Here is a 23342-nt window from a genome sequence, read left to right on the forward strand (position 1 = left end):
GGAGGGAGAGGAGAAGGTGGGAGTAGGGGAAGGGGGAGGAAGGGTGGTGAGAAGGAGATTTGTAAAATTGCATAACAGAGGACTCGAGGAAAGGGCGAGTACGGAAGGAATGTTGCTGTAGAGTCTTGTGATGGTGAAGGCAGAGACCAGTGTGGCAGTTTTAGGTAAGGGCGGTGATCAGGGAACCGAGCTAGGAGAGTGATGGGGAGAGGATGGGGGGGGGCTGCCGGCGGCACCAAGCGTGGTAGAAAGGCGCTAGTGGAGGAAAACAGGTAGTGGTTGGCGCAAAGCAGGGGTCCACCGTAGCTGCACTCACACTTGAGTTGGAAGGGCCGCAGGCAATAGGACCAGGATGGGTGTGGGCACCAGAAAAGAGCTAAGTAAGGCAAGGATGGTGGGCAGAAGCAGCAAAATTCTGTGAGTGCTACTCATGAGACTCCCTTGACAGGTATGATCTCTGGAACCCTTGCCCTAAAGCCCAGCTTTCACTGCCCTATACAGTATTCAGATTTATTTTATTTTATCAAAATATCACTAACCTGCATTCAATTGTGTCCCCAACAGGAAACCGATTCCACTGAGGAAGATGATGAGAACAGATATATCCGCGAAAAAAGTTTTGCTCTACTGCTGAAACTAATCTCTTTATAAACCATAACACATAAGGTAAGCAAAGTGGTACCATGGCAAACTTCTTTTTGCCGTCTTAAAACAAATTTCTGCTCTTTGTTTTCTCTATTATCCAGACTTAATGCACATCTTTTCACCTTTCCAATGATAGGAAATGTAGGTAATGGAGCCTTTCTCCTCATATGTTTAACCCGATGATGGTGAAATAGTAGCAGCATGAATGTATGTAGGTGATTTATGTAACACAAACCCAGCTAGAAAGAGTGCTGTGCAATAAGGCGAGTGCAACATAGTGGTGGAGAAGCGTCATGTTAGTCTATGGTATTCATTTGTAGGTGAAGTGCTCCTTGAAGAGCAGTGTCTTCAGATGTTTCCCGAATTGTAGGAGGGAGGGAGACAACCTAATGTTAGCAGGAAGGTTGTTCCAGAGAGTGCAAGCATGGCAGGAGGACCTCCTAAAATGGTTATCTTTCCAGATAAGCATGCTTTGGGAAGTGTATGCAGGGGTCACCTAAAGAGAACCAGCTGGCCAGATCTCCTATTATGGAAAGCCACAAGCCATTAGTACCAAAGGGGAGGTGGCAGTGCAGTGCTTCCCTATTGAGAGGCGGATAATCAGAACTAGCCTAGCGATGAAGCCCCAGCCGGGTTCTGGGAACTATCATGGTGGGGACTGAGGTGGCTGGGTGCCTCCCTGAACCTATGGTTGTTAGGCCCAGAGCTGGTATGGGAGGATCCCTACTTACCTCGCCATGGTCCCTGTCACTTGGCAGGGGACAATCCCAGTGTTGCATTTGCAATCAGTCTGGATAATCTGGAGGTACCCTAAACCCTTGGCTTGGTAGTGTATCCCAGTCCTGACAGCTGTGCTCCTACCCAAATCTCTTAGGAGAACCTGCATCAGAACACTGGTAAAACCATTCCTCACTGAGAGAACCTGAGCCCATCCCTGAGCAGACTCAAGCTTATAACCCTGATTGAAGTAGCTTTCCCTTCAAGTAAAAGGGTTTATCTTCTCTGCCCTTGTTGATGGTGGCAAATGTTTAGATGCTTTTCTCAGGACATCAAAAAACTTGTCTCCAGGAGTGTATGGGCCCCGTAGTGAGCTGTAAACAACCATGGATGCAATATTGTGTGTTCAGTATGGGAAGATGTTTCAGTTCATTGTTCACTGGGAAGAGATGCTCATGCTGTGGATACAATTTTTCTGGATCCTAATGTATGAAACAAAGTGGTCCAAAAGTGTACTCATTATCTTTCCACCCTGAATATCAATCACATGCTGGAAACACCAAAGATCTGAGAAATGCACAGGCAGCAACTGGTAGGGCCAGAGTAGAAACATTAAAATCCAAGATGACATACAGGCCAGTTATACACTCAGCCCAGCCCCTTGAGCCCAAAGCAGCCTGAGGTGCACAGGGAGGACATCTAATCACAGCCCTCCCCAAATTACTAACCACAGGTACAGAGGCTCACTAGAAGACCCTTCCAGGGAGATGAAGGGACACACACTATAAGAACTGCCAGCTCTAGTCAAGCATTGTGGGTTGTAAAAGCAAGAGGCTCATGTTTGGAGAAGTTAGGAGACTGGAGAGTGGTGTAAGAAGCAAAGACTAGATAGACAGTGGAGAGTGGAGTTCTTGTGACAGTGAAAGCATGAAGAGGTGGTAAGAGCTAAAGGGGGCCAAGGAGGAGGCCATAACATAAGAGGATGATAATGAACAGTAGGAGATGGTTGGAGAAGGAAATGAGAAAAAGGAAGTAGTAACATAAGATGATGAGGACAGAAGGAAGTGATGAAAGTTGAGAGGTTGAAACAGGAGGAAGTGACATCAGAGGGTGAGAGTGGTCGTGAGTATACAAAAAAAAACTTCTGAGTATTAACGGCAATAGAAGGAAATCTTCCAGGAAATGTCTGGGATCATTGTCAATCAATCAGAATCTAATTCATCTAAATTCCCAGGAACCTGTGCCAATAACGGAGGAAGAGTCCTCAAAAAGATTAATTTATCAGGAAGCTAATGCTAAAAAGAATAATTCTTAGTTAACACATGGGGCCTCATTACGAGAATGGAGGTAATGAAAAAAGGAAGGCGGAATGGTAATAGCGGCATCGTTAACGGGTCTGGGGCATTCCGAACCGACAACCTGCCAATACCGGCACCGCCCGTTCCGTGCCCCCCTCATACCGGCATGGGCGCGTACACGCGCTCCTTTGGGAAGCAAATACCGGCATGCCGGTAATAGGAGGACATCACAACCCACGCGAACATGCAAATACCGGCATCCCTAAGGCGGTAATCAGGGGCTGCACGATGCCGGCCATACAGGCATCGCGGACCACCCGCAATCAGCAATCAAGCCAAGTGCCACAGGTGCACACAATCACCACAGGTGGAGTCAATGGAGGCTGGGCCAGTATAAAATGAGTACACCCACACACACCCGACCCCTTCCTACACCAAAATGCTACCACTAGCTGTTGCAATCATGGCGCTGGAGGACATGCCTATACTGCTATAACTACAGCAGCAACAACAGGCAGCACAGAGGAGACGCAGGAGGAGAAGGAGGGTGAGGCAGGGCCAGCAATTACCACCAGCGCAGCCAGCAGTGCCTCGTAGGCAGCCACCAATCCCTCGCATCAGACCCAGGCCATTCAACCTAACCCCTGAGCAGATCCAGACCCTGTACCGGTTGGACCGGGACACCATCACCACCATAGTGGACATGATACACAACGACATTGCCAGCCTCATAGAAATACGCACTGCCATCCCCCCGCTACTGGAGGTGGTGTCTGTGCTCCACTTCCTGGCCACAGGCACCTATCAACATACAGTGGGGCAGCTAAATGGCATTTCACAACGACTATTTTCACGAATGCTAAACCAAGTGCTGGAAGCCCTCCTGAAGCACGCAAGCACCCACATATCCCTACCACGGACTGCCCAGGAGATAGCCGACACCAAAGTAGGATTCCATGCACTGGCAGGCATGCCCATTTGTATTGGTGCCCTGGACTGCACCCATGTGGAATTGGTAGTCCCCCATGCCATAGAGGCGGTGTACCGCAATTGCAAGCAATACCACTCCATCAATGTGCAAATGGTATGTGACTCCAGCAAGATCATCACACATTGCTGCGCCCGATTTCCCAGATCAACACATGATGCCATGGTGCTGCGCAACTCCACGCTACTCCGTCACATGGAGCGACATGCTGGACCACGTGCCTGGCTGCTTGGTGAGTTGCCCAACTGGCCCATGGCAGTGCTTTGGGGTACTGATGTGTTGGGATGCATAGTCCACCTGGGTGGGAAATGGGAGGGGGGTGCATACTCCACCTGGGTGGGAAGGGTCGGGGATGCACACTCCACCTGGGTGGGAAAGGGGGGGATGCATACTCCACCTGGGTGGGAAAATGGGGGGGATGCATACCCCACCTGGGTGGCAATTGACGGTGATTGGAGAATGCATGCAGAGCTAGACACTCCTGACCTGAACCTCCCAAACCCAACATGACACATCACTGGCAAACATTTTACCAATTATGCATATCGATGACAACAAGTAAGAGGCACAACCAGGCCACCATGGGTATGTCAAGCAATGCATGACTGAACAGGATTGCAACTGTGCCAATGTGGCTAGTGTGACCATGCACAGTGTAGAATACACAGCATAAATGGGAGGCTAAACATTGTCGTACAACCACAGTACATCCGCCTCAGCACGCATTATTTCACCCTGCATCATCTATTGAACGCCATCCAGACTATCACACCTCATAGCAGTATAGTATGCATCTAGGTAACATTCTTGCATACGCACAGGGACATGTGCATGTCCACACCGAATAGCTGCGGCCATAACTGTGCTTCCTGAAGGTGGCAGCTCAGAGTGACACACACCTATTTGTATTTGCTTGCAGGTGATGGAGGATATCCCTTGAGGCTGTGGCTACTTACCCCTGTGCGGAACCCGCAGAACAGCCATGAAGAGGAGTACAATCGTGTTCACACCCGTACCCGTGTTGTGATTGAGCAGACCTTTGGCCTGTTGAAGGCGCGTTTCCGCCGCCTAAGCAGGTCTGGTGGGGCACTCCTTTATAGGCCTGAGAAGGTGGCAAAGATCACCATGGCCTGTGTCATGCTGCACAACATGTGCGTCCGAAGAAATGTACCACTGCCACCTGACATTGACATGCATGCACCGGGTGAGGATGAGGATGATGAGGATGAGACGGAGGTGAAGTAGCACCCCTGCCAGTACATGATGCACGGAATGGCCAAAATGGATGCACACGAAATGAACAATGTCCAGCCATAGAATGTTTTTTCTCACAACAGGTGTATTAGCTCAAACAGCAAAAATGTGACAACTCCCCCCCCCCTCTCCTAAACCCCCGGTGATCTCCCAACCCCCCCAGTTAACTACAAACCCCCAAAACAAACTCCAAAACCCCCCAGTGAACTCCCAAACCCACCCAATAAACTCCCAAACACCCCCAACAAACTCCCAAACCCCCCAACAAACTCCACACAATGCTCCCCTTCACCCCCAACCATGTGTCCCACTCGCATTGTCTGCCCACACTACTTGCAGGACTTTTTGCTGTCCAGGGGCAGCATTTCGGTGTGCCTTGCACTCCTTCTGGTCTGGCGCGCAGGGCTGGTGGGGACTGAGGAAGCAGGTGTGGTGGCTGATGAGGAGTCGGTGGCAGGTTACACGCCTGCTGCAAGGCGTGGCCGCTGCATGTGGAGCAGGATTGATGTAAGTACTTGTGTTCTTGCCCCAGACAGTCCCTCATCAGCACAGCCGACGCATTCACAGCGGCTGTGCTTGCTGTAATGGCCGCTGTGGTCCTCGCAATGGCAGTGGCGATTTCCCGCCTGGTGTCCTCTCCATCCGCATTGTACTGCTGTAGGATCTCCAACATGGACGCCTGTCGGGCCTCCACCCTCGACAGACGTGACTCGAGGGTGTTGGTGGGAGCTGGAGTGGTGGGTGGTGCACTCACGGGGCCTACATCTTCGGTGCTGTCCTCCTGGAAGGGGCTCGGGTCCGAATCATGGAGGCAGGGATCAGCACTGCTGTAGGTGGGTGAGGGCTGGATATGGGGCAGGGGGTGGACACGGGGCTTGGGCTGGGTGGACATGTCACTTCCGTGACTCCCTCCTGGTCCACGTTGTCCTCCAAGTCATCCTCATTGGTGGCCAGTGCTTGTAGGGACTCCCCTTCAACTGGTGTGGGTGTGGGCTGCTGGGTCTCAAGTGTGTCAGGCACACTGGCAGCAGGTGTTGTTGGCTGTGTCTCGGCTTGGTCAGGCAGACTGGCTGTGGGTGTGGCCTGTTTGGCTGCCACAGAGGTGGTGGTGGTAGCCCTTTTCTTTGGGTGGGACGTGGATGCCCTCGCGGTGGTGTCTTGGCTGGCATCTTCCTCATCGGTGCCTGGGGGGGTAGAAGAGATGCAGGGCATCGGTGATGGTGTTACATGCCAGAAGCATACAATGGTGCTGTTCATTATTCATTTAATCATGCATTCATATCTTACAGGTGTGTCACACAGGGTATTCTGAGGGGGCCTTTTGGCATTCGCTGCATGGCAGGTGGCATGCCGTTGATTTGGGATTTGTGTGATGTATTACATGGGCACGGTCCAGGTGTGTTGGCTGTGTGTTGGTTATGGGATTGGCACTCAGCATGCATTTCTGTCTGGCAGGGTTTGGCCCGCCATCTGGACTTGGATATGTTCATGTGGGTGTTGGGACATGCATTGCCTTGCCTAGACTCTCTTCCACATCACTTGTGCTACGTCATGGTTTCCCCTACAGGGATCTGCAGGGTCACTCGCCTCCTTCTGGTGATAATGCTGCACCCGTCTCCATCTCCCCAAATCCCTCGATGGACTCTGGATTTATGAAGCTGCTTGCGGTCTCCTCCAAGGGGAGCATTTTGGCAGGAGAGTGGGAACCCCCGCCTGTGGCCATAGCCTCTCTCCTGTTGCTTGCCATGATGTTGCGGACCCTCAAGTGGAGGTCATCCCACCTCTATCTGCAGTCCTTGACACTACGTGGGGTGATTCCTACAGCCGACACCTTGTGGGCTACCTCCTGCCAGATGTCCTTCTTCTCCTGCTGCACCTCATGCTTCATGTCATGGGATTTCATGAGATCTGCATGTGCAGCAAGGGTGTCCGCTAACATATTTAATTTAGCGTCGGAAAAACGCTGTTTCCGCAGCCGGGGAGTGGTCTTCAGGGTAGCCTTGGACATTCTGGAAGTATTGGCACAGAGCTCTCCAGGAATCAACTGGTGGTTTGGGAGGATTGCAGTGGATTGTGTTTTTAAAGATGGCTGCCAGCCCATTTCCCCTTCCGACACAATGACGTTATTTCCGGGTCCGGTTTTACGAGCCCGGTATCGGCATGTTGGTATTACCGGGTCGGTATTTAGGGGTTCCTCCTAGGCAGTGCCGGTATCGGTGGGTCCCGTGATGGCGCTATCGGGGGGTTGGAGGGCCTTTTGCGGCATGCCGGTATGGCCATTACCGGCATGGGGGTTCGCGCGTGCCTGCGCACTTGTAATCACCCGCTATTAGCAGCGCCATACGAGCACGGACCTGCTCGTTCCGCAATGCCGGTAATTACCCCGTTTTTACCGCGCTACTCGTAATGAGGCCCATGGTCCTGCAAGACATCAGTACCCAACCGAGCACTTATAGGTAGTCCCAAATAGACTGATTTCTGAGTGACCTCAATAGCTTTGTTATCAAGTTTCCAATTAACCTTTCTTGTTTTGTCTTGTTACCATGTATGATCATAATTTTGGTCTTATGTGGATTTACAGTCAATCCATTCGTTTTAGAGTACTTTTCTAGGGCTCAGATGTTACACTGCAGTCTAATAGCTGTGTTGTCCAATAACACAGTGTTGTCTGGGTAGGCGAGCCAGACCAAAGATCTATGATTAAAATTAGGTGCAAAATTACAACACTTATCAAAACATTGGTACATATCTGCCACAAACAGGTTGTAAAGCAGGGACGCCAAGACACAGCTATGATTTACACCATAGTTAGTCGCAATTTCAGATGATCGAGATCCCTTATCATCCAATCTGATACTAAAAATGTATCCTGATATAACTGTTTGACCATCTCAAGAATTTAATGATCACAACCAGATGAAACAATGTCTTCTATAAAAGGCATTGAAAACAAAGAGTCAAAAGTGTTGGTGCAATTAATAAAACAGATGTACAATTTACCAACTTTCTTGGTTAGAGTAGATCTTATCAAATAGAAAAGGACAAATATATAATGTTCCCATTCCTTTGCGGAATCCCGTTTTTTGGAAAGGTAGGATTCCATGATCTTTAACCCACTTATTTAATGTTTCTGATATACAAATGGAGAAGATCTTAGATATACTATCTGAAATTGCTAAAAGTCTATAGTTACCAGGATTTATACAATGCCCTTTTTAAAGATGGGGACAATCACAGCCTTTTTCCACAGGAGTGGGATTTTTCCTGTACTGACTATATCCAGAAATTGCTTATGCAATATCTCAGCCCACAATGTAGGTTGCTCCTTAATTACATTAGGCAGGCAGTTGGGTTCTGGAGATCTTGAAGGTTTTAATTTATATATTCTTAAAATATCATCAGAATCATAAGAAAACCATCTGTGATCGTAGTTCAGTTCAGTTCAGTAATGGATGGTTTTTATCATCTTGGACAATAGTATTTTCAGTTACATTTTAATAATATAATTTCGTAATATACCCTACTGTTATGACTTGATGGTCGTGAACATTATGGGGCCTCTGTCCACAAGTTCCACTCAGAAAGATACAAATAACTTCCTGAGCGATCCTTGAGGCCACAGGTTTTTTGAGTGCCGAAGAACGCTAGGAACCAGGAACACCGGTGACCCCTCGACTGCTGTAAAGCAAGCAATGGGTCGGTACAATGGCAAACAATACAATGAATAGCGAGGTAACAAATATCAAGGGGCTTACCAAGGGTCTGGGGACCGGAAGAGCACAGATGAGAATGAAGGTGTTCCGTGTGGCTGCAGAGTGTAGCAAGCGGCAGCGGGTAGGCGTAGATTGTTGTAGAAATAGGCACTGCAAGACCTGTATGGAAAGGGTACTCCAAAAGGTAACAGAAGGGAAATCCGAAAACAGTCCGTTAAGAGTTCCAAGGTCAAAAGCCATCCAAGGTCTTCATAACCAGGGGTAATCCAAAGGAATCCAAAAACACAGTTCAAAGGTCCTGAAACAGCAGAGCAAAACAGTATCCAAGGGCTTGACAGAGGAATCCAAGAAGAACAGTCTGTAGTCCAGGATCAAGATGTGGAGACAGGAAGACGCCGAACAGTGCCTGATTGGGTCAGCTGTGAAGCACTGAATGAGCGTTCCTTCTCCAGTTTTAAAGGGGCCTAGGAGTGTCACATGACCCCATCACGGGACTGATGATGTAGCACGTTTCCTTGTCACATGACCCAAGTTTTCAAAAAACACTGCCGGGTCTTCCTGGGAGCGTGATGAAGCAAAGAAAAGGGCCGACGTCTCCATCGACTGTCTCCAAGACACCAGGGCAGCTGCCAGTGTTGCAATGGGTGAGTATGACCATAGCGCGTTGGATACCCTTGTGTGTTCTTGTTGTAGAGCCGCTGCCGTGCTGCTTGAGGGAGTGAGGACATGAGGTTAGAAGGTGAAGGCAGATCAAGACCTGAGATGGAGGGCTTAGTGGCTGCACGGGTAAGGTGACCAGTGGATGGTGTAACACCTACCCATACATTTTCAGCTATGGGATTAGTCTTAATGTCATTACTTAACATATATTTATGCACGTAAAACTGGAACTACTTATTATCTCTGGATGGTAAAGCTTCATAGGTGATGTTCCAATGGGCATCATGCTAAGTCAACTTATATGTTGTTACCCAATTTCTGTATTTGGTATTTTGGTTACTAATTGTCTTCATTCTAGCTACAGGGTCATGTAGCAGGTTTTTCTTGATTTTCCTAGCTAATGCTCGATGCAATTTTCTTTTATCAGCAATGTTAACATCAGAAATTGTACTGGTCCTGTTAATAAAATAAGAAATTTCATTGCTTCTATTCTTTATCGCATTCTTTGCATAATTAATGCTGTATAGAATTGCATTTGTCACATGCCCACATAATGGACTGCAGTTTATGGCCCGTAAAATATAATCATCAACAAACATACTGTGATATTAAAGTGTTGAATAACTTTGCATTCTTATCCGACCATCTCAATCGATTCTTCTGTACATTGCAGTTTACCTCACCCATTAAGAAATGTTGTCTAAAAGAATATGTTGTCTTTCATTTTATATATATTTCTGATATTGACTCCTTGTAGGATTCATACAATTCTTTTCCAGTAAGGTTAGGGTCCCTGAAATTACATTGGTTGGCTTTTGGTGATGACTTGATATTCTTCGATTTAACTCATATATGCCTTCAACGTAACTTAACAGCATTTGCCAGTTTTGCAGAAAATAACCTATTATTAAAAGGGAAGCAATTTGAAGATTATCATATTCTCGCACAAATGCAAACCCAAAATGATGAGCTTGTTTGTAGGAAACGCTTGTTTGGAACTCAGCCAGTCTTTAAAGTACTTGGGCTTCAATTTAGCAAATAATGATCCACAATTTGCTATCAGAGAGAGTTTGAGAATAAAGTCTCATCCATTGATCGCTCAGTTAAAGAGGATTTGCCTAGGATTGTGTAGATTTTCTCTCATTCCATTTTGGATGTTTTACCTTGCGAAAGTGGTTCTTGTGTTAACCTCTGGGATGGAGACGATCTTGACCGATATGGGCCAGTGTTAAAACTCTCTGCAAGGAACTATTTGGAAACATGGACTAAGTATTTTGCTTGTGATTCTGAACTGTCATTCAATCATTCAACATGAATTTTGGATTGAACTCTATGGCAACGCTAGTACTTTGGGCTAATTACGCCTGTTTTCTTAAGATCTTAAGATCTTAATATCTCTGATTAGTTCTTTGTTTGAGGTTATGAGGTTATGAATACCCTGTTAATAAATAAGTCTATTGTTTCTGAAAATAGCACAATTAGTAACCCGGCGAGAGACAATCTGAATGCATCAAGCATTGTGATTGGTTCACGCCAGGTCCCTACCCGACCGGGAATCCCTCCGTTGGGATTCTATGGCCTTTGTCCCTGGCGGGGGGCGTGGCAACCCCTCCGCCAATGAGGAGGCTCAAAGCGGGGCCATTCCCGCTCCGAGCCTCCCCGCGGCTAAGAGGCTGCCTTCGCCCACCGCTGGGGACTTGGGTAAGTCTTCTTTTTTTTTAATTCCCTTCCCTCCCTCCCTCCCACCCGCCCCCACCCCAACTTACCGGGGTACTAATAGCAATAGAACCCTCGCTTTGCTCGGGTCCTTACCTATGGGCCCCGGGGCATTACCTGAGTGCTTAAGTATGCTTTCAATTCTTACTACAATAGGCCGGGGTACTAATAGCAATAGAACCCTCGCTTTGCTCGGGTCCTTACCTATGGGCCCCAGGGCATTACCTGAGTGCTTAAGTATGCTTTCAATTCTTACTACAATAGGTCTAGATAAGTCTGAACATATCAATAACCACTTAAACTTAAAAAGAACGTTTTACGAACAAGATTGGTGCGAGACAGCAGACAAATTGAACACTTATTCACATATGCGGAATATAGCAATTTTTCCGAAAAAAGGGACTGTTTTATCCAGACACATCAGCTTGTTTCCTTGTAGTAGAGCCTGGGATATCTATATAAGGGTTAACTGTAACCAACTTCCAACACTGGAATGCCTTGGACCTAGAGTGGATTTGCCGAAAAAGGACAGAATATGCAGGCTGTGTAAAACAATCAGACTGTTTTGAAACAATTAAACACCTTTTTCTTTCTTGTGAAGCTACAGCGCACATTAAGGTTAAACACTTTAGATCCTTTGGTGAATATCGTTCTTATGATGCAGATAATATACTGTAGTCTGATTTGATGGTTGGGAATAGTTTAACCGAGTTGTTGGGTTGATATTGGTTCTTATTGAGTGTATTCAATATGCTAGAAACTCAAATGTAACCCCTACGAACTAAACCTGTACTTCTATTGTTGTATTGTATCATTTGAGGGTTTTATTGATTATTTATATTAATGGATTACGGTTTGAACATTCTGTATTTTATATGGAATTGATAGTATATTTAGTCTGATGTTATATGTTCTTGTAAACAATTCCTGAGAAAATATTGGCAACATTGACATACAGCCGTGGCACCCTTCTTGATAGTAGGTGGAAACCTGTGACACACAGGAGCTAAGAAAAAACGTGAATCCCCCAAAAAGAGATGAAAGACCTGGTCTCTCACGGAGGGATAGAGTTGAGCAATATTTGGGCAATACTCTCCAGTTAGAGGAAAGCATGGGACTCGATTTCTCCATGAAGAGACAAGGAGTGTCCTAGAGAGGGCGATAAATCACATCCCACGCGAAGGGAAAGCAGGATCCTGTACTCTTTCACTTTCAAATGAGGTTGGGAAACCAGGATTTTGCTGGAGGGAAGACAGGAGAGTAGGACTCCATAGGATGGAGGTGGTAGACTACGTCTTCCTCAGCATTAGCAATAAATATATATTCAGTCTTTTATGAGGTGGGAGACCTGGTCCCTAAATATAGAAATAGCCGGCGTTTACTTGGTGGTCTTTAAGGTGAAAATAAGGACATAGACAAAGGAACCTTGAAGACAATTCCCTCCAAAAAGGATAGTAGGCATGGTACTTCTGTGTGTGAGGGAACATGAGGAAGATCGCCCAAGAGGAACTCTGGGGACAAAGAATACTACACCGAAATTTGTGAGAGGAGATTCAGGAACGGAGGCTATTGAAATCCCATTAATGGTATTTGGGGGACTCGGATCGCTCAGAGTTAAGTGGGTTTGCAACATTGGCTATTGCCAATCAATAATAAAGGGGAGAGTGGTGGTTTCTAAACATTATGCTCCACCGAGCAGTTGTGCAGCAGTGAGCTAGCCATAGAGGTGAAAACGCACCTAATTGAATTTTAAACCTTCTGCGCCACTTAAGCTAGCAAGGGCTGGGTGGAGCTATATTGTTCAGGGATGTGTAAACCAATGCAGGAGCGTCCAAACAACAATACTTTTGCTAAGGGTCTGGGTCTCCTTTTGAGGAGCAATGACTTGCTCCCTCAAGTCACCCAAACGTTTCCCCAAGGAGCTCAGAGTCACGTCCTCGGGGTCCATTGCAAGTTGAAAAGGAGAACTCAACGTCAGCCTTTCAATCTGTCAGGTTCTACTGTATCAATTTCCTGCAGGGGCTGCCGAACACTACAGGCCCCCAAGCATCCTGTCTGCCTGTCTGCAACTACCTTAGCCCAGTTACATCTGCAACTCCCATGGGGGGGGTTGAGGGATGGGGGGGATTTGAACAAAAATAAACTCCAGTCTGACTCTCTGGCTTTTAGCTTGGCCCATTGGAGATGTGTAAAACACACACAATGTATTCTGTTTAGTAAATTGTTCTGTTTAATTTCCTATGAACTTGTTACAACCTTCCCTCCCAAAAAAACATATGTACCTGGCCGCCTCTGCAGAATGCTGAGCTGTGGTAGAAGTAGTCTTCTTGAAACCGATAGGCCCTTCTCTGATTGACCAGAAGGAAGTCCCTGAAAACCTTAACTTGGACTTTTTCTCTAATCCAGAAACAACTTTCTGCTATAGAGCTTGGGCCACAACTAATTATTTTATGTTTCTAACCTAAGGTTTCTATACCATTTATCTCCCAGGCTTCCTACTCCCTGCTTTCCTTAGAGAGAGTCTTTTGAATTCCAGACACTCCCTTTCCTTCCAACACTTTCCCTATAGAGATGCCCACGTTTACCTAGGTTTTTGGTTCTACGTGAAATTTCTGAATATGGAAGGCCGCACACAAAAAAAAATGTTTTTTCTGGGCGATTTTGTTGCAGCCTTCAATATTGTGAAATGTCACTATTGCCTCCCTTTGCTCCTATGTCCCTATTAACACCACTACCCGAGACTCCACTCCCCTCACAGACATACAAGCACATAAGCGCCTTTACTTTTTTAAAATGTCTTTATTAAGTGTGTATGGTTTAATATTAAACCTCTTACACTCAATTTATACAAAATACATTTCAAAACACATTTCATTACAAATTGCCATTTTCACATCAGACTAAAAATATTTATATACAATTTGATATATTAAAAAGTTAAAATCCAATAAGAACAAACATTTTACTGCCAAATTATTACAGCTCATTGTCATTATATTACATCAACTACAATATAATCGAATTGCAGCCGCCTTCCAGATGAAAAAAGGGATGTGGCTGTGATAACCAACGACTGTGCAGCATAAATTGCTGACCAGAATTGATCACTAGTGATATTATGCAATGTGTTAACCATTCTCGCATATCCTTTACTGTACAATTCAGAGAGTTGCACACAGACTGTAAGTTTCTAACTTAGACTTGCACAGCATACATACCCTGCCTCTTTTGGTACATCAAGCCAAGCATCTATGTATTGAAGAACGGGGACAATATTAAATCTGAGACGTATTATATATTATCTAATACTATCATCACAAAGCTTAACTAAATAGAGTTCCAGACATAAAACTCTGTCTGTATTGTATGTATCTTTTCTTCAACAGCGATATCATCAAGGATTTTACCTTATTTGTTTCTGTATTTACAGTTGTAGAATATTTCTGCTCAATAACAGTTTGTCCCTTAATTGTGTTGTGTGCCGCGAGTCTCTTAGGATGACTCAACTGAAATAGTTCAAGAAGCACTGTGCCAAATTCCTTTCTGGAGCGGGGAGTAGTGTCTCCAAGTGTGCATGCCTGAGCACTTCCTTGCGAAGCAGCAACACTCCTGCCTGCGCACACAGTGAAAACAGTGAGAGGCGCAAGCTTGCTGAAGACTATTGCGCCCAGCTGTAGCTCTGAAAATTGATCGCATCCAAAGCAATGACTAGTAGCCCTTTAATAACGGACCCCTAAGAAGGGGAGCGTGCCGTTAATTAACTGCAGTATTTACATACATATGCCGACAAGTCTTCCCGAAATAATGCCTCTTGTGCTGTGAACAGTAATCCAGCTTCCAAACTGAAATCAGGCTCATTGGCGCAGTGATGGCTACTCATTTTAATGTCACATTCACAAATGGAAAACTCAATAACAAATGTTCATGCCAGTCTACTGCTCTTTGTTCCTCAATTTCAGGCAAGTTTATTATTTTTCTCTTCATGGCTCTTCACTGAGGTAGGCCAACACTCAGAGCCCAAATAATTGGGACTTGCTGGGCTGGCCAGTGAAGGTAAAAGGCAGTTATAGAATGCTGATCAAGGTTTCAGACTGCCTGTGAGAAGAACCAATCCACTCATAGATTCATCCCCTCCATCTTGGAATGGGACAAATCTACTTTCCTCTGTGAAAACATAGGCTAAGGGAAATAAAAAGCCAACTCTAATCCTCACTCCAGCTCACACACCTAAAGGCCCATAACGACTATTCAGAGAAGAGCCACTAATTCTCCTCTTGGCCCTGACTGTGAATCTGCCACCCATCTTATGAACTGCTAGGGCCTGTCTCTGCATCTTATTGATCCTGGGGAACCTGGCAGTGTCCACACGGTCTCTTATAAAATATAGGCCCTTTTCTCAAACACAGACAAGAGATTAAAACACTGAACTACTGTTAAGCAACTACACAGATTAAGGCAATGTATTGATGACTCTGGGTATGAATTACAGGAGGCAAGGAAAAGTAGCAGAAATTGTAATGTATTTCAGTGTAGGGAATGTTGTCCTAACTGTCCAAGGTATAAAGGCCCGGGGAGCAACACCTAGAAAATTATTTTTAAGAGCTTCTAGCCCATTCAAACATTACCTTAGTCCTTTGTAGTGGTTCGACATTCCTTAGCCAGTCTTCCTGGTGCGTTTCCAATGGCTTGAGCAGTTGTTCCACGTGGCAAGCAGCTCGACTAGATATGAGCACCATTGGATGTAGCAATGCTAAAGGGGGGTGGCTCAAAGAGCAAGATGGTGTTCAATTGCAGGCGGCGTTGGTTGCAAGCGGTTCAATCGCTCACCGGGTGACTCTAAGCTGAAGAAAAGCAGGTGATTCAGTCTTGATGGTTTGAAGTGGCAGGTTGGTCTCGAGCATGCAGGGTCCACAGTAACTGGTATTCACTTGATGTCTTGACTGGATTCCCTGTGTGGCTTAATGCAACAAAGTGTATCTTGAAGCACAGGTGATGGGGAAGTCAGGTGCTCTCACCAATCCCCTTCAAGGAAATAATGCTTTGCCCTGCGGTCCCAGTGCAGGGAAGTACTTCATAAGAGCTTGCAGCGTCTTTGCCGCATTCCTAGGGATGTAGGTTTATCAGCACGCTTCAGAATTAGTCAAGCTTATCCTCGAGCAGTTATTTCTATTGTCCAGCAGAATTGCTTTTGGTGCGAGCTGCCAGCACTCTTGGAAATCTTGTCTTCACCCTATGCAAGGGACCTTGAGCAGCTGTAGCTCAAACATGGGTTCTGCGTAAATCCTTATTCCGTTCCTGTATGGGTCCAAAAGATTGTTCATAAGGATGGTTCACCAAATGGGGGAGTTCAACCCCCACATATAGTCAAAACTTAAAAGAGAGTTTCAAGCCTTCTGTTAAAGAGAAACTGTGTCTCTGTTACAGTTTTTACCTCCCGTGCAATGTCATAACCAGAGCCCTTCATTTGCAGAAAGTCAGGGTGTGTTAAGAAGCATGTTATGCACAGTAACAACCAAGAGGGCTGACACCTCCTTTCTGTAACTCTCTGGCCTTTTGACCTCCCGGGACCACCCCACTCCCTGGATTTTCACATGTTAAAGGGTCTCCTATGATCATTATTTGCTTTAAGTCCTGTAGCCTGCCCTGAAGTGCCTGTTCCCAGCTCGACCTACATGAGGAAGCCATTACCACCAACAGTACAGTGGATTTAGTGGGTGCAGCTGAGCCCTTGTTTCATGGTTGGCAGCTTAGAAGGGAGGACCCTGCATCAGATGTCAACATATTTGGCTTTGACTAATGTAATCTCCTCATGAATCTTCCAACCTCATTTTGAATTGGCAATTCATGAAATGGAAGCATAAAAGCAAGGCATATTGCTTTTGCGCCTTCATTAAATGCTCCGGCCTATTTTCATGCTGACACAAGGACGGAAGTGGGGCATGGAGACGAGATAAGATCTCTGCTGTGCTGGTCTGATCACTTCATTTTACGCATGCTTGAGATTTTTATGCAGGTGTAAACAAACAGATACCAATGGAATCCGCCTTGGTTTTGCACCTGCTCGAAAGCAGGCAGATTCCATAGAAATCTATTAGCAAACACCATCTGCAACGCGCAATTTGCAGGCAGCGTTTATTTGCTCCCAAGTTGGTGAAGAAAATGGAAGAGTAAAAGCGAATTCTCCTTGTCTATACATTTTCCTTGTCCCCTCTGCTTCTTGAATGTTTATCATTGCATGCAGGAGACCCAAAACAACTTGAGGGCTAACATTGGTGGTCCCCTACATGCAATTAACATTTTATATCAAATGAGGCTGACTATATCTAATGAGATATAGCTTTATCTTCCCATTTTTATTTAAAAAAAAGGGCAATGCAAAGTTGTGAATATCGTCCCTTTTAATTTGGTTAGTAATAAATCCTTTGTGGGACATGGCGCTGACGATGCTGGGAATGCACCTTCCAATTTCTAGACTGCCAACCGAAAACAGGTTACCCCTTTGTTATTTAAGAATTGGCGGGGGCCCTTCTGAAAGTGTGGCCCCATTGCTATTAAAATTAATATAGTTTCAGCAGAGATTAATTCCAACGCCTTCCTTTTTCTATAGCAATGGGTTAGTAAAGTGTGATGTGTCAATAGACAGCTGTATAATGTGAAGGGGTTTCCTTTATGGCCTTTTATACTTTTAAAGGGGAACCTGCCTGAGAAACTGTTACTCAGCTTCTTCTGCACGTGCACATCTGCTTGCTGTTCATATTTTGAAGTTAATCACTGTGTGTCCTAACAGTTGCTGGCATGGCAATTACTGATATTCAGAAGAAAGTTTACAATGGCTGCCATATGTATGGATATTGGTAAGTTCAATTATACACACTATGGCCCATCGCAGTAAAAACTCAGCAGACCGGGTTTTAAAATGCAGAGCACTGTCTCTGAGACCGTTAAGCAGATTTGGCTTTCATGGCAGAATACATTTACTTGAGCTCCTGATGCTTCAAAAATCTGGATGATTCCCCCTTAGCAGATGATGCCAGCGCATTGATAGAAAAACAATGGAAATTATCCATCTGCCTCTGATGGCGAAGGATGGGAGCCTATTCAGTGTTTGCTACCATGTGATATTGTACTGCACATGCTATAAACAGTTATGTTTTTCTATTTTAGGTCCATGGATGAATCATCAAGTTTCAAGGCTGGTCGAAAAATCATGCAATGAGCATTTTAGAAAACATGAAGCTGGTTGCCCATTAAGTCAAGTCCAATCAAAAGCGAAAGCTTTGGGTAGAATAAGCAGTCTCAGGAGATCATCTGTGAACCAGGGGAGATGTAGCCACGGTGTCAACTAACACTACCTGAGCTGATGGGGCAAGATATAATGTATAAAGAAATTCTGTCTCATAATTAATAAAATTACATTTATTGAACCTCGAATTTGTTTAAAATGTTTTCACAGACAATCCCACCATTTAAAGTAACCATATAAATGTAAGTAGAATTATACCTTTTTTATCAGATGCAAACTCACTGTGGTTGTTGGTGCTATAACATAAGCATAATGTGTCCTATAAGGGTGTTTGGGAAGTTGTAAACCTGTTTAAATAGACATGTACCTTTAATGCATATACATGCTTACCATTTTAATTATAACCTCTTCTTGACCAATTAACAAAACCCTATTTTTAGTCTACACACATACCCAAAACACACATCCATACACACACAGGCATATACACACATACAGAGATATACAAACTCAGAGATACATTTAGAGATGTATACACAAACGCACACACACACAGAGCTACACAGACAGCGATATAGAGATACAAACACAAAGAGATGCACACGGATACAGACACAGCGATATACAGAGATGCACAGACCGATACTCAAATACACACACACATTCTTAAACATTCACCCACCAGTCATACCCCCAAACAGCTTCTCTGTCATTCCAGAACATTCACACAGGGGCTCGCACCATGTACACCATTCACAGTACATTCATATATTTGCGAGCACATACAGACACACCGTCACATACCTACATACATGCACTTACACAAAGTCATGCACGCATACATTCATACATACATGCATAAAATCAATATGCTCGCACACACATCACAAACAAAAATGCTTTTTGTCCTTACCTGCTTTTTCCCTCTAGACTCGCAGCCACATCCTCAACTGCTCCTTAGGTGTCCGACTAACACACTCCACACACAGAAACCAGGAAGCAGTGAGCATCTCCTGGTTTCTGACATGCGCGGAGCGAGGAAGCCCTCCTGCTCAGTCTACATCTATAAATGCCCACACAGCGCTGCACACTGAGTGAACATTTACAGATGTTGGGTGGGCCTGGCCCGCTAAGGCCCTATACTCTGTCTACAGCTCTGCTATAGTGAGGATTTGGCACGTATAAAAACGTAATAACTTATCACAACATCCACCTGGGTCCACGCATCAAGTCTGATGGACAGCAATGCACATTCCTCTTCCACTCTGCCACTTTGTTCAACACTGAAAACCAACAGAAATAAAAACACCAAAAATACACAACTGAAAAGACAGGTGCATAAATAGTGTCAGGTCGTCTCTCGCCTTGCACGGGCATTAGCCCGCCCACATCGTTATGTGGGCAGACCGCCGTTGCGGTCTCTTCGTGCAAGGGACAGGAAGTGACGTTGGGGTTAGGGAGGGGGCGAGGGAGTTCGGCAGTTACTGCCCTGTTAAAATAAAGGCAGGTTCTGTGCAGCCCCGGCTCCCGCATGATCATTTGTTACCAATGGTTTAGGGCCCGTGCAAAACCCTACATTTGGCGACGGGGGTGCTCGACACTCGCTCGTGCCACTTGGAGGACAGCGGTCGCGCGGCTTTGGCGTGTCGGCGCTCCTCACTTTCAGCACACCGGGAGAATCTCAGAGAGCCCTGGAGCACGTGTGCTTGAGCGCACACCGGGCCTTAAAGCGTCCCCGCCCCCTGCAGTAGCCTGGCTGAAAACGGCTATTACACCGCTCCCTGGGGGCCATAACACGCACGCACGCTCCGCGCTAGCCTCAGTGAAGGCTAAGGAAAACACGTGGGCCTGGAGGCCAAGTGCTGCACCATCCCTCACGCTCCATGCAGTAAAGGCAGAGGAAGACCCTAGGGCCTGGAGGCCACGTGTAACGCACACCAGACAAGGAGAAACAGTATAGCCAGCAAGTGACATTCAAAAGCACCAGAGGAATCAAATCCAGGCTCCAACACAGGCACCATGTCCAACCCATCCAGTCCAGGAGCATCCTCATCTGCAGCAACAGGTATGGCACCAGTTGACGCACAACAGACGCCAGAGGCAGGAAGCTTGTCCCAGAACATGCCCATGCCTGGCCCCTTTGACCTAAGAGAGACATCCAATCTAGGACCCAGTTGGGTCATATGGCTACGTGACTTTAAATTCTACACAGGGGCTATAGGTCCCACGGATGATGCAAGACTTAAAAACATGCTATTCATGACCGTTGGCCCAGCGGTCAGAGACATTGCCGGTGCACTACTAAATGTAGACACAGTGACTTACGGGGAACTCCATGGCAAATTATCAGAATATTTTGCCCCCCACACCAACAAAGACTACGAGCGTCACATATTCCATACCACTAGGCAGGAAAAAGGGGACTCTACGGACAATTTCTTGATGCGCCTACGCATCAAGTTAAAATATTGCGAATTCCACAAATATTCAAATGAAGAGGCGCTGAGATCGCAGGTAATCGCAGGGTGCATATCACAACCTTTCAGGAAGCAACTGCTTCAAAAACAAAGGTTGTTGGAGGAAATGCTTGCACTAGCCAGAATGGAGGCAGCTGTAGAATCACAGCTGGACAGCCTGGGAAAAGTCACCATACAGCAGTCGACTCCTAACACGGACATGATCAACAAGCTATAAAGCACCCCCACGCATGGCGGTTTGCAAGGCAGTAAACGAGTGGACGCCACCTGCTATCGCTGTGGATATGAATATCCACATACTGGTGAATGCCCCGCAGTAAGGCAACAATGCGCCGCATGCAGAGGAATGGACCACTATAGAGCGTCTGCAAGAACGCGCCAGGACCCACACCCAGCAGACAGAGATATCAGGAAAGATGGAGAAATTCAAGCCTCAGTCCACCAGTCAACAGGGGTGAAGGCGAACAAAAGGGACCAAGAAGGGAAGACAGAGCCCGAAGGACCTCATATGTACGTGATGACAAGAGGCCATCAGAAGGATCCAGAAGATCCCAGAGGAGATTCGTCAGATACATCGAGATGCGATCCCCATCCAGCAGTGCATCTCAGTCATCGGAGGAAGACCAGAGGAAGAAAGGATACGTGTGGGCTCTCAACACCACGGCCACCCAACACAGCCCCACCCTCACACTACAGGTCAACAACACACCCCTAGAATTCCTCATTGACACTGCGGCGACAGTCCACATCATAAGCGAACAAGCATACGACTCCCTCATCAGTCCACCCAAGATCCGCAAGGCCACCGTTGACATCTAGCCATACGGAGCTACAACCCCACTACCTTGTAAAGGCACGATCTCAGCATGGTGCGTACACAAAACTCACGCCGCAAAGATCACGCTACACATTTTGAAGACGGAAGCCAACAGCGGTTGCATGCTAAGCTTTAAGACAGCAGTAGAAATGGGACTGGTCCACATACTTTACCAACTCATGGCCCACAAATACTTCGCCCAGCCGGACGCCATAGAACAAGCCTTTCCAAATCTCTTAAAAGGCCTAGGGAAGCTGAAAAATAGGAAGGTGCAACTCCACATCAACCCGGAAATCTCTCCAGTTGCCCAGCACTACCGCGGCATACCTATCAACATACAACAACAAGTAGAGGAAGAGCTGGATAAGCTCATCAAGCTTAATGTCATCGAACCTGTCTCTGGACCAACACCATGGGTATCACCCATAGTCCCGGTTCCCAAGAAATCCCCCGACGGGTCCATACGCCTGTGCGTAGACATGAGGAGGGCAAATGTAGCGATTGAAAGGGAAAGGCATCAAGCGCCCAGGATCACAGACATGATCCACCTTCTCCACGGAGCGCAAGTCTTCTCCAATCTCGACTTAACAAAAGGGTACCATCAAATCGAGATAGCCCCTGAATCAAGGTGTACAACAACTTTTGTAACCCATCTATGACTGTTCCAGTATAAGAGACTCAGCTTCGGTATTTCATCTGCCGCTGAGATCTTTCAAGAGTAAATCCATCGAGTGATCAGACACGTGCCCAATTGCCTCAATTACTCGGATGATGTTTTAGTTTTCGGCAAAACCAAGAAGGAACATGACACTGCTCTACACAGGGTGTGTGCGGCCCTAGAAGCAGCTGGGCTTACACTCAACAAAGCCAAATGTGAGTTCGGTAAAGGCTCCATTCGCTTCTTCGGACATATTTTCTCCAACAAAGGCATGCGGTCGGACCCGGACAAGGTAGCTGCCCTCAACTCTGCTTTGCCCCCTGCTACCGCAACGGAACTGCAATCTTTTCTCGGGTTGGCCAGCTACTGCTCGAGATATTTAAAGGACTATACCATGGTCAGCAACCCTCTACGCCTACAAACGCATAAGGACCAAACGTACGTCTGGTCTGGCGACTGCCAAAAAGCATTTGAAGCAATACGAAATGCCATCGCGAAAGCAGAAGACATGACCTACTTTGATGCCAAAAGGGACACAGAAGTAATAGTTGACACCAACCCGGTCGGGCTAGGGGCCATTCTCACACAAAGAAACCCGGGGGCACCCACAAATCTTTACATAGTAGCATACGCCAGTAGAAGCCTCACCCCCACAGAACAAGCATACTCCCAAGCAGAAAAAGAAAGCCTGGCGGTGGTATGGGCGTGTGAGTACTTCCATCTATTTCTGTATGGGAAAGAGTTCAAGATCACGACAGACCATCAAGCCCTGCTCACAATATACGGAGACCCCAAGGCGAGAATGCCCCCGCGGATAGCCAGGTGGAGTCTGCGTCTGCAAGATTACAAATTTGTCATCAAACACCGCCTAGGCAAAGAGGACAACCCAGCAGACTACCTGTCCCATCACCCAACAGGTCCAGCGAGCACCCAGCCATCTATAGCGGACGCATACATTAACTACTTGGTACATAACCTTCAACCTCTGCCAGTGGGGTGGGCTGCCATTATCACCCAGTCAGAACAAGACCTGGCTCTCCGGATCATTAGACACTGCATACAGACAGAAAGGAGAGCACACATGAAACAGCAGGCCAGACAGGCACCACAAGCAGTACAAGAAGACATCAAATGGATAGACCACGTCCGAGATGAA

General features: G+C 46.4%; 1 protein-coding gene across 5 annotated transcripts in view; it reads left to right on the forward strand.

The window, feature by feature from the left end:
• Positions 1-18422, forward strand: part of LOC138497169 (uncharacterized) — an 870532-nt gene extending 852110 nt beyond the window's left edge. For all 5 annotated transcript variants that reach the window (XM_069620454.1, XM_069620455.1, XM_069620457.1 and 2 more), the window contains 2 exons: positions 565-666; positions 18156-18422. In XM_069620454.1, the coding sequence (XP_069476555.1) occupies positions 565-651 (87 nt within the window). In that variant the 3' untranslated portion in view covers positions 652-666; positions 18156-18422. The remainder of the gene's footprint in view (positions 1-564; positions 667-18155) is intronic.
• Positions 18423-23342: the final 4920 nt, after the last annotated feature.

This window comes from Ambystoma mexicanum, chromosome 5q (genome assembly GCF_040938575.1).
Source record: "Ambystoma mexicanum isolate Mex_15411 chromosome 5q, UKY_AmexF1_1, whole genome shotgun sequence".
Lineage (NCBI taxonomy): Eukaryota > Metazoa > Chordata > Amphibia > Caudata > Ambystomatidae > Ambystoma > Ambystoma mexicanum.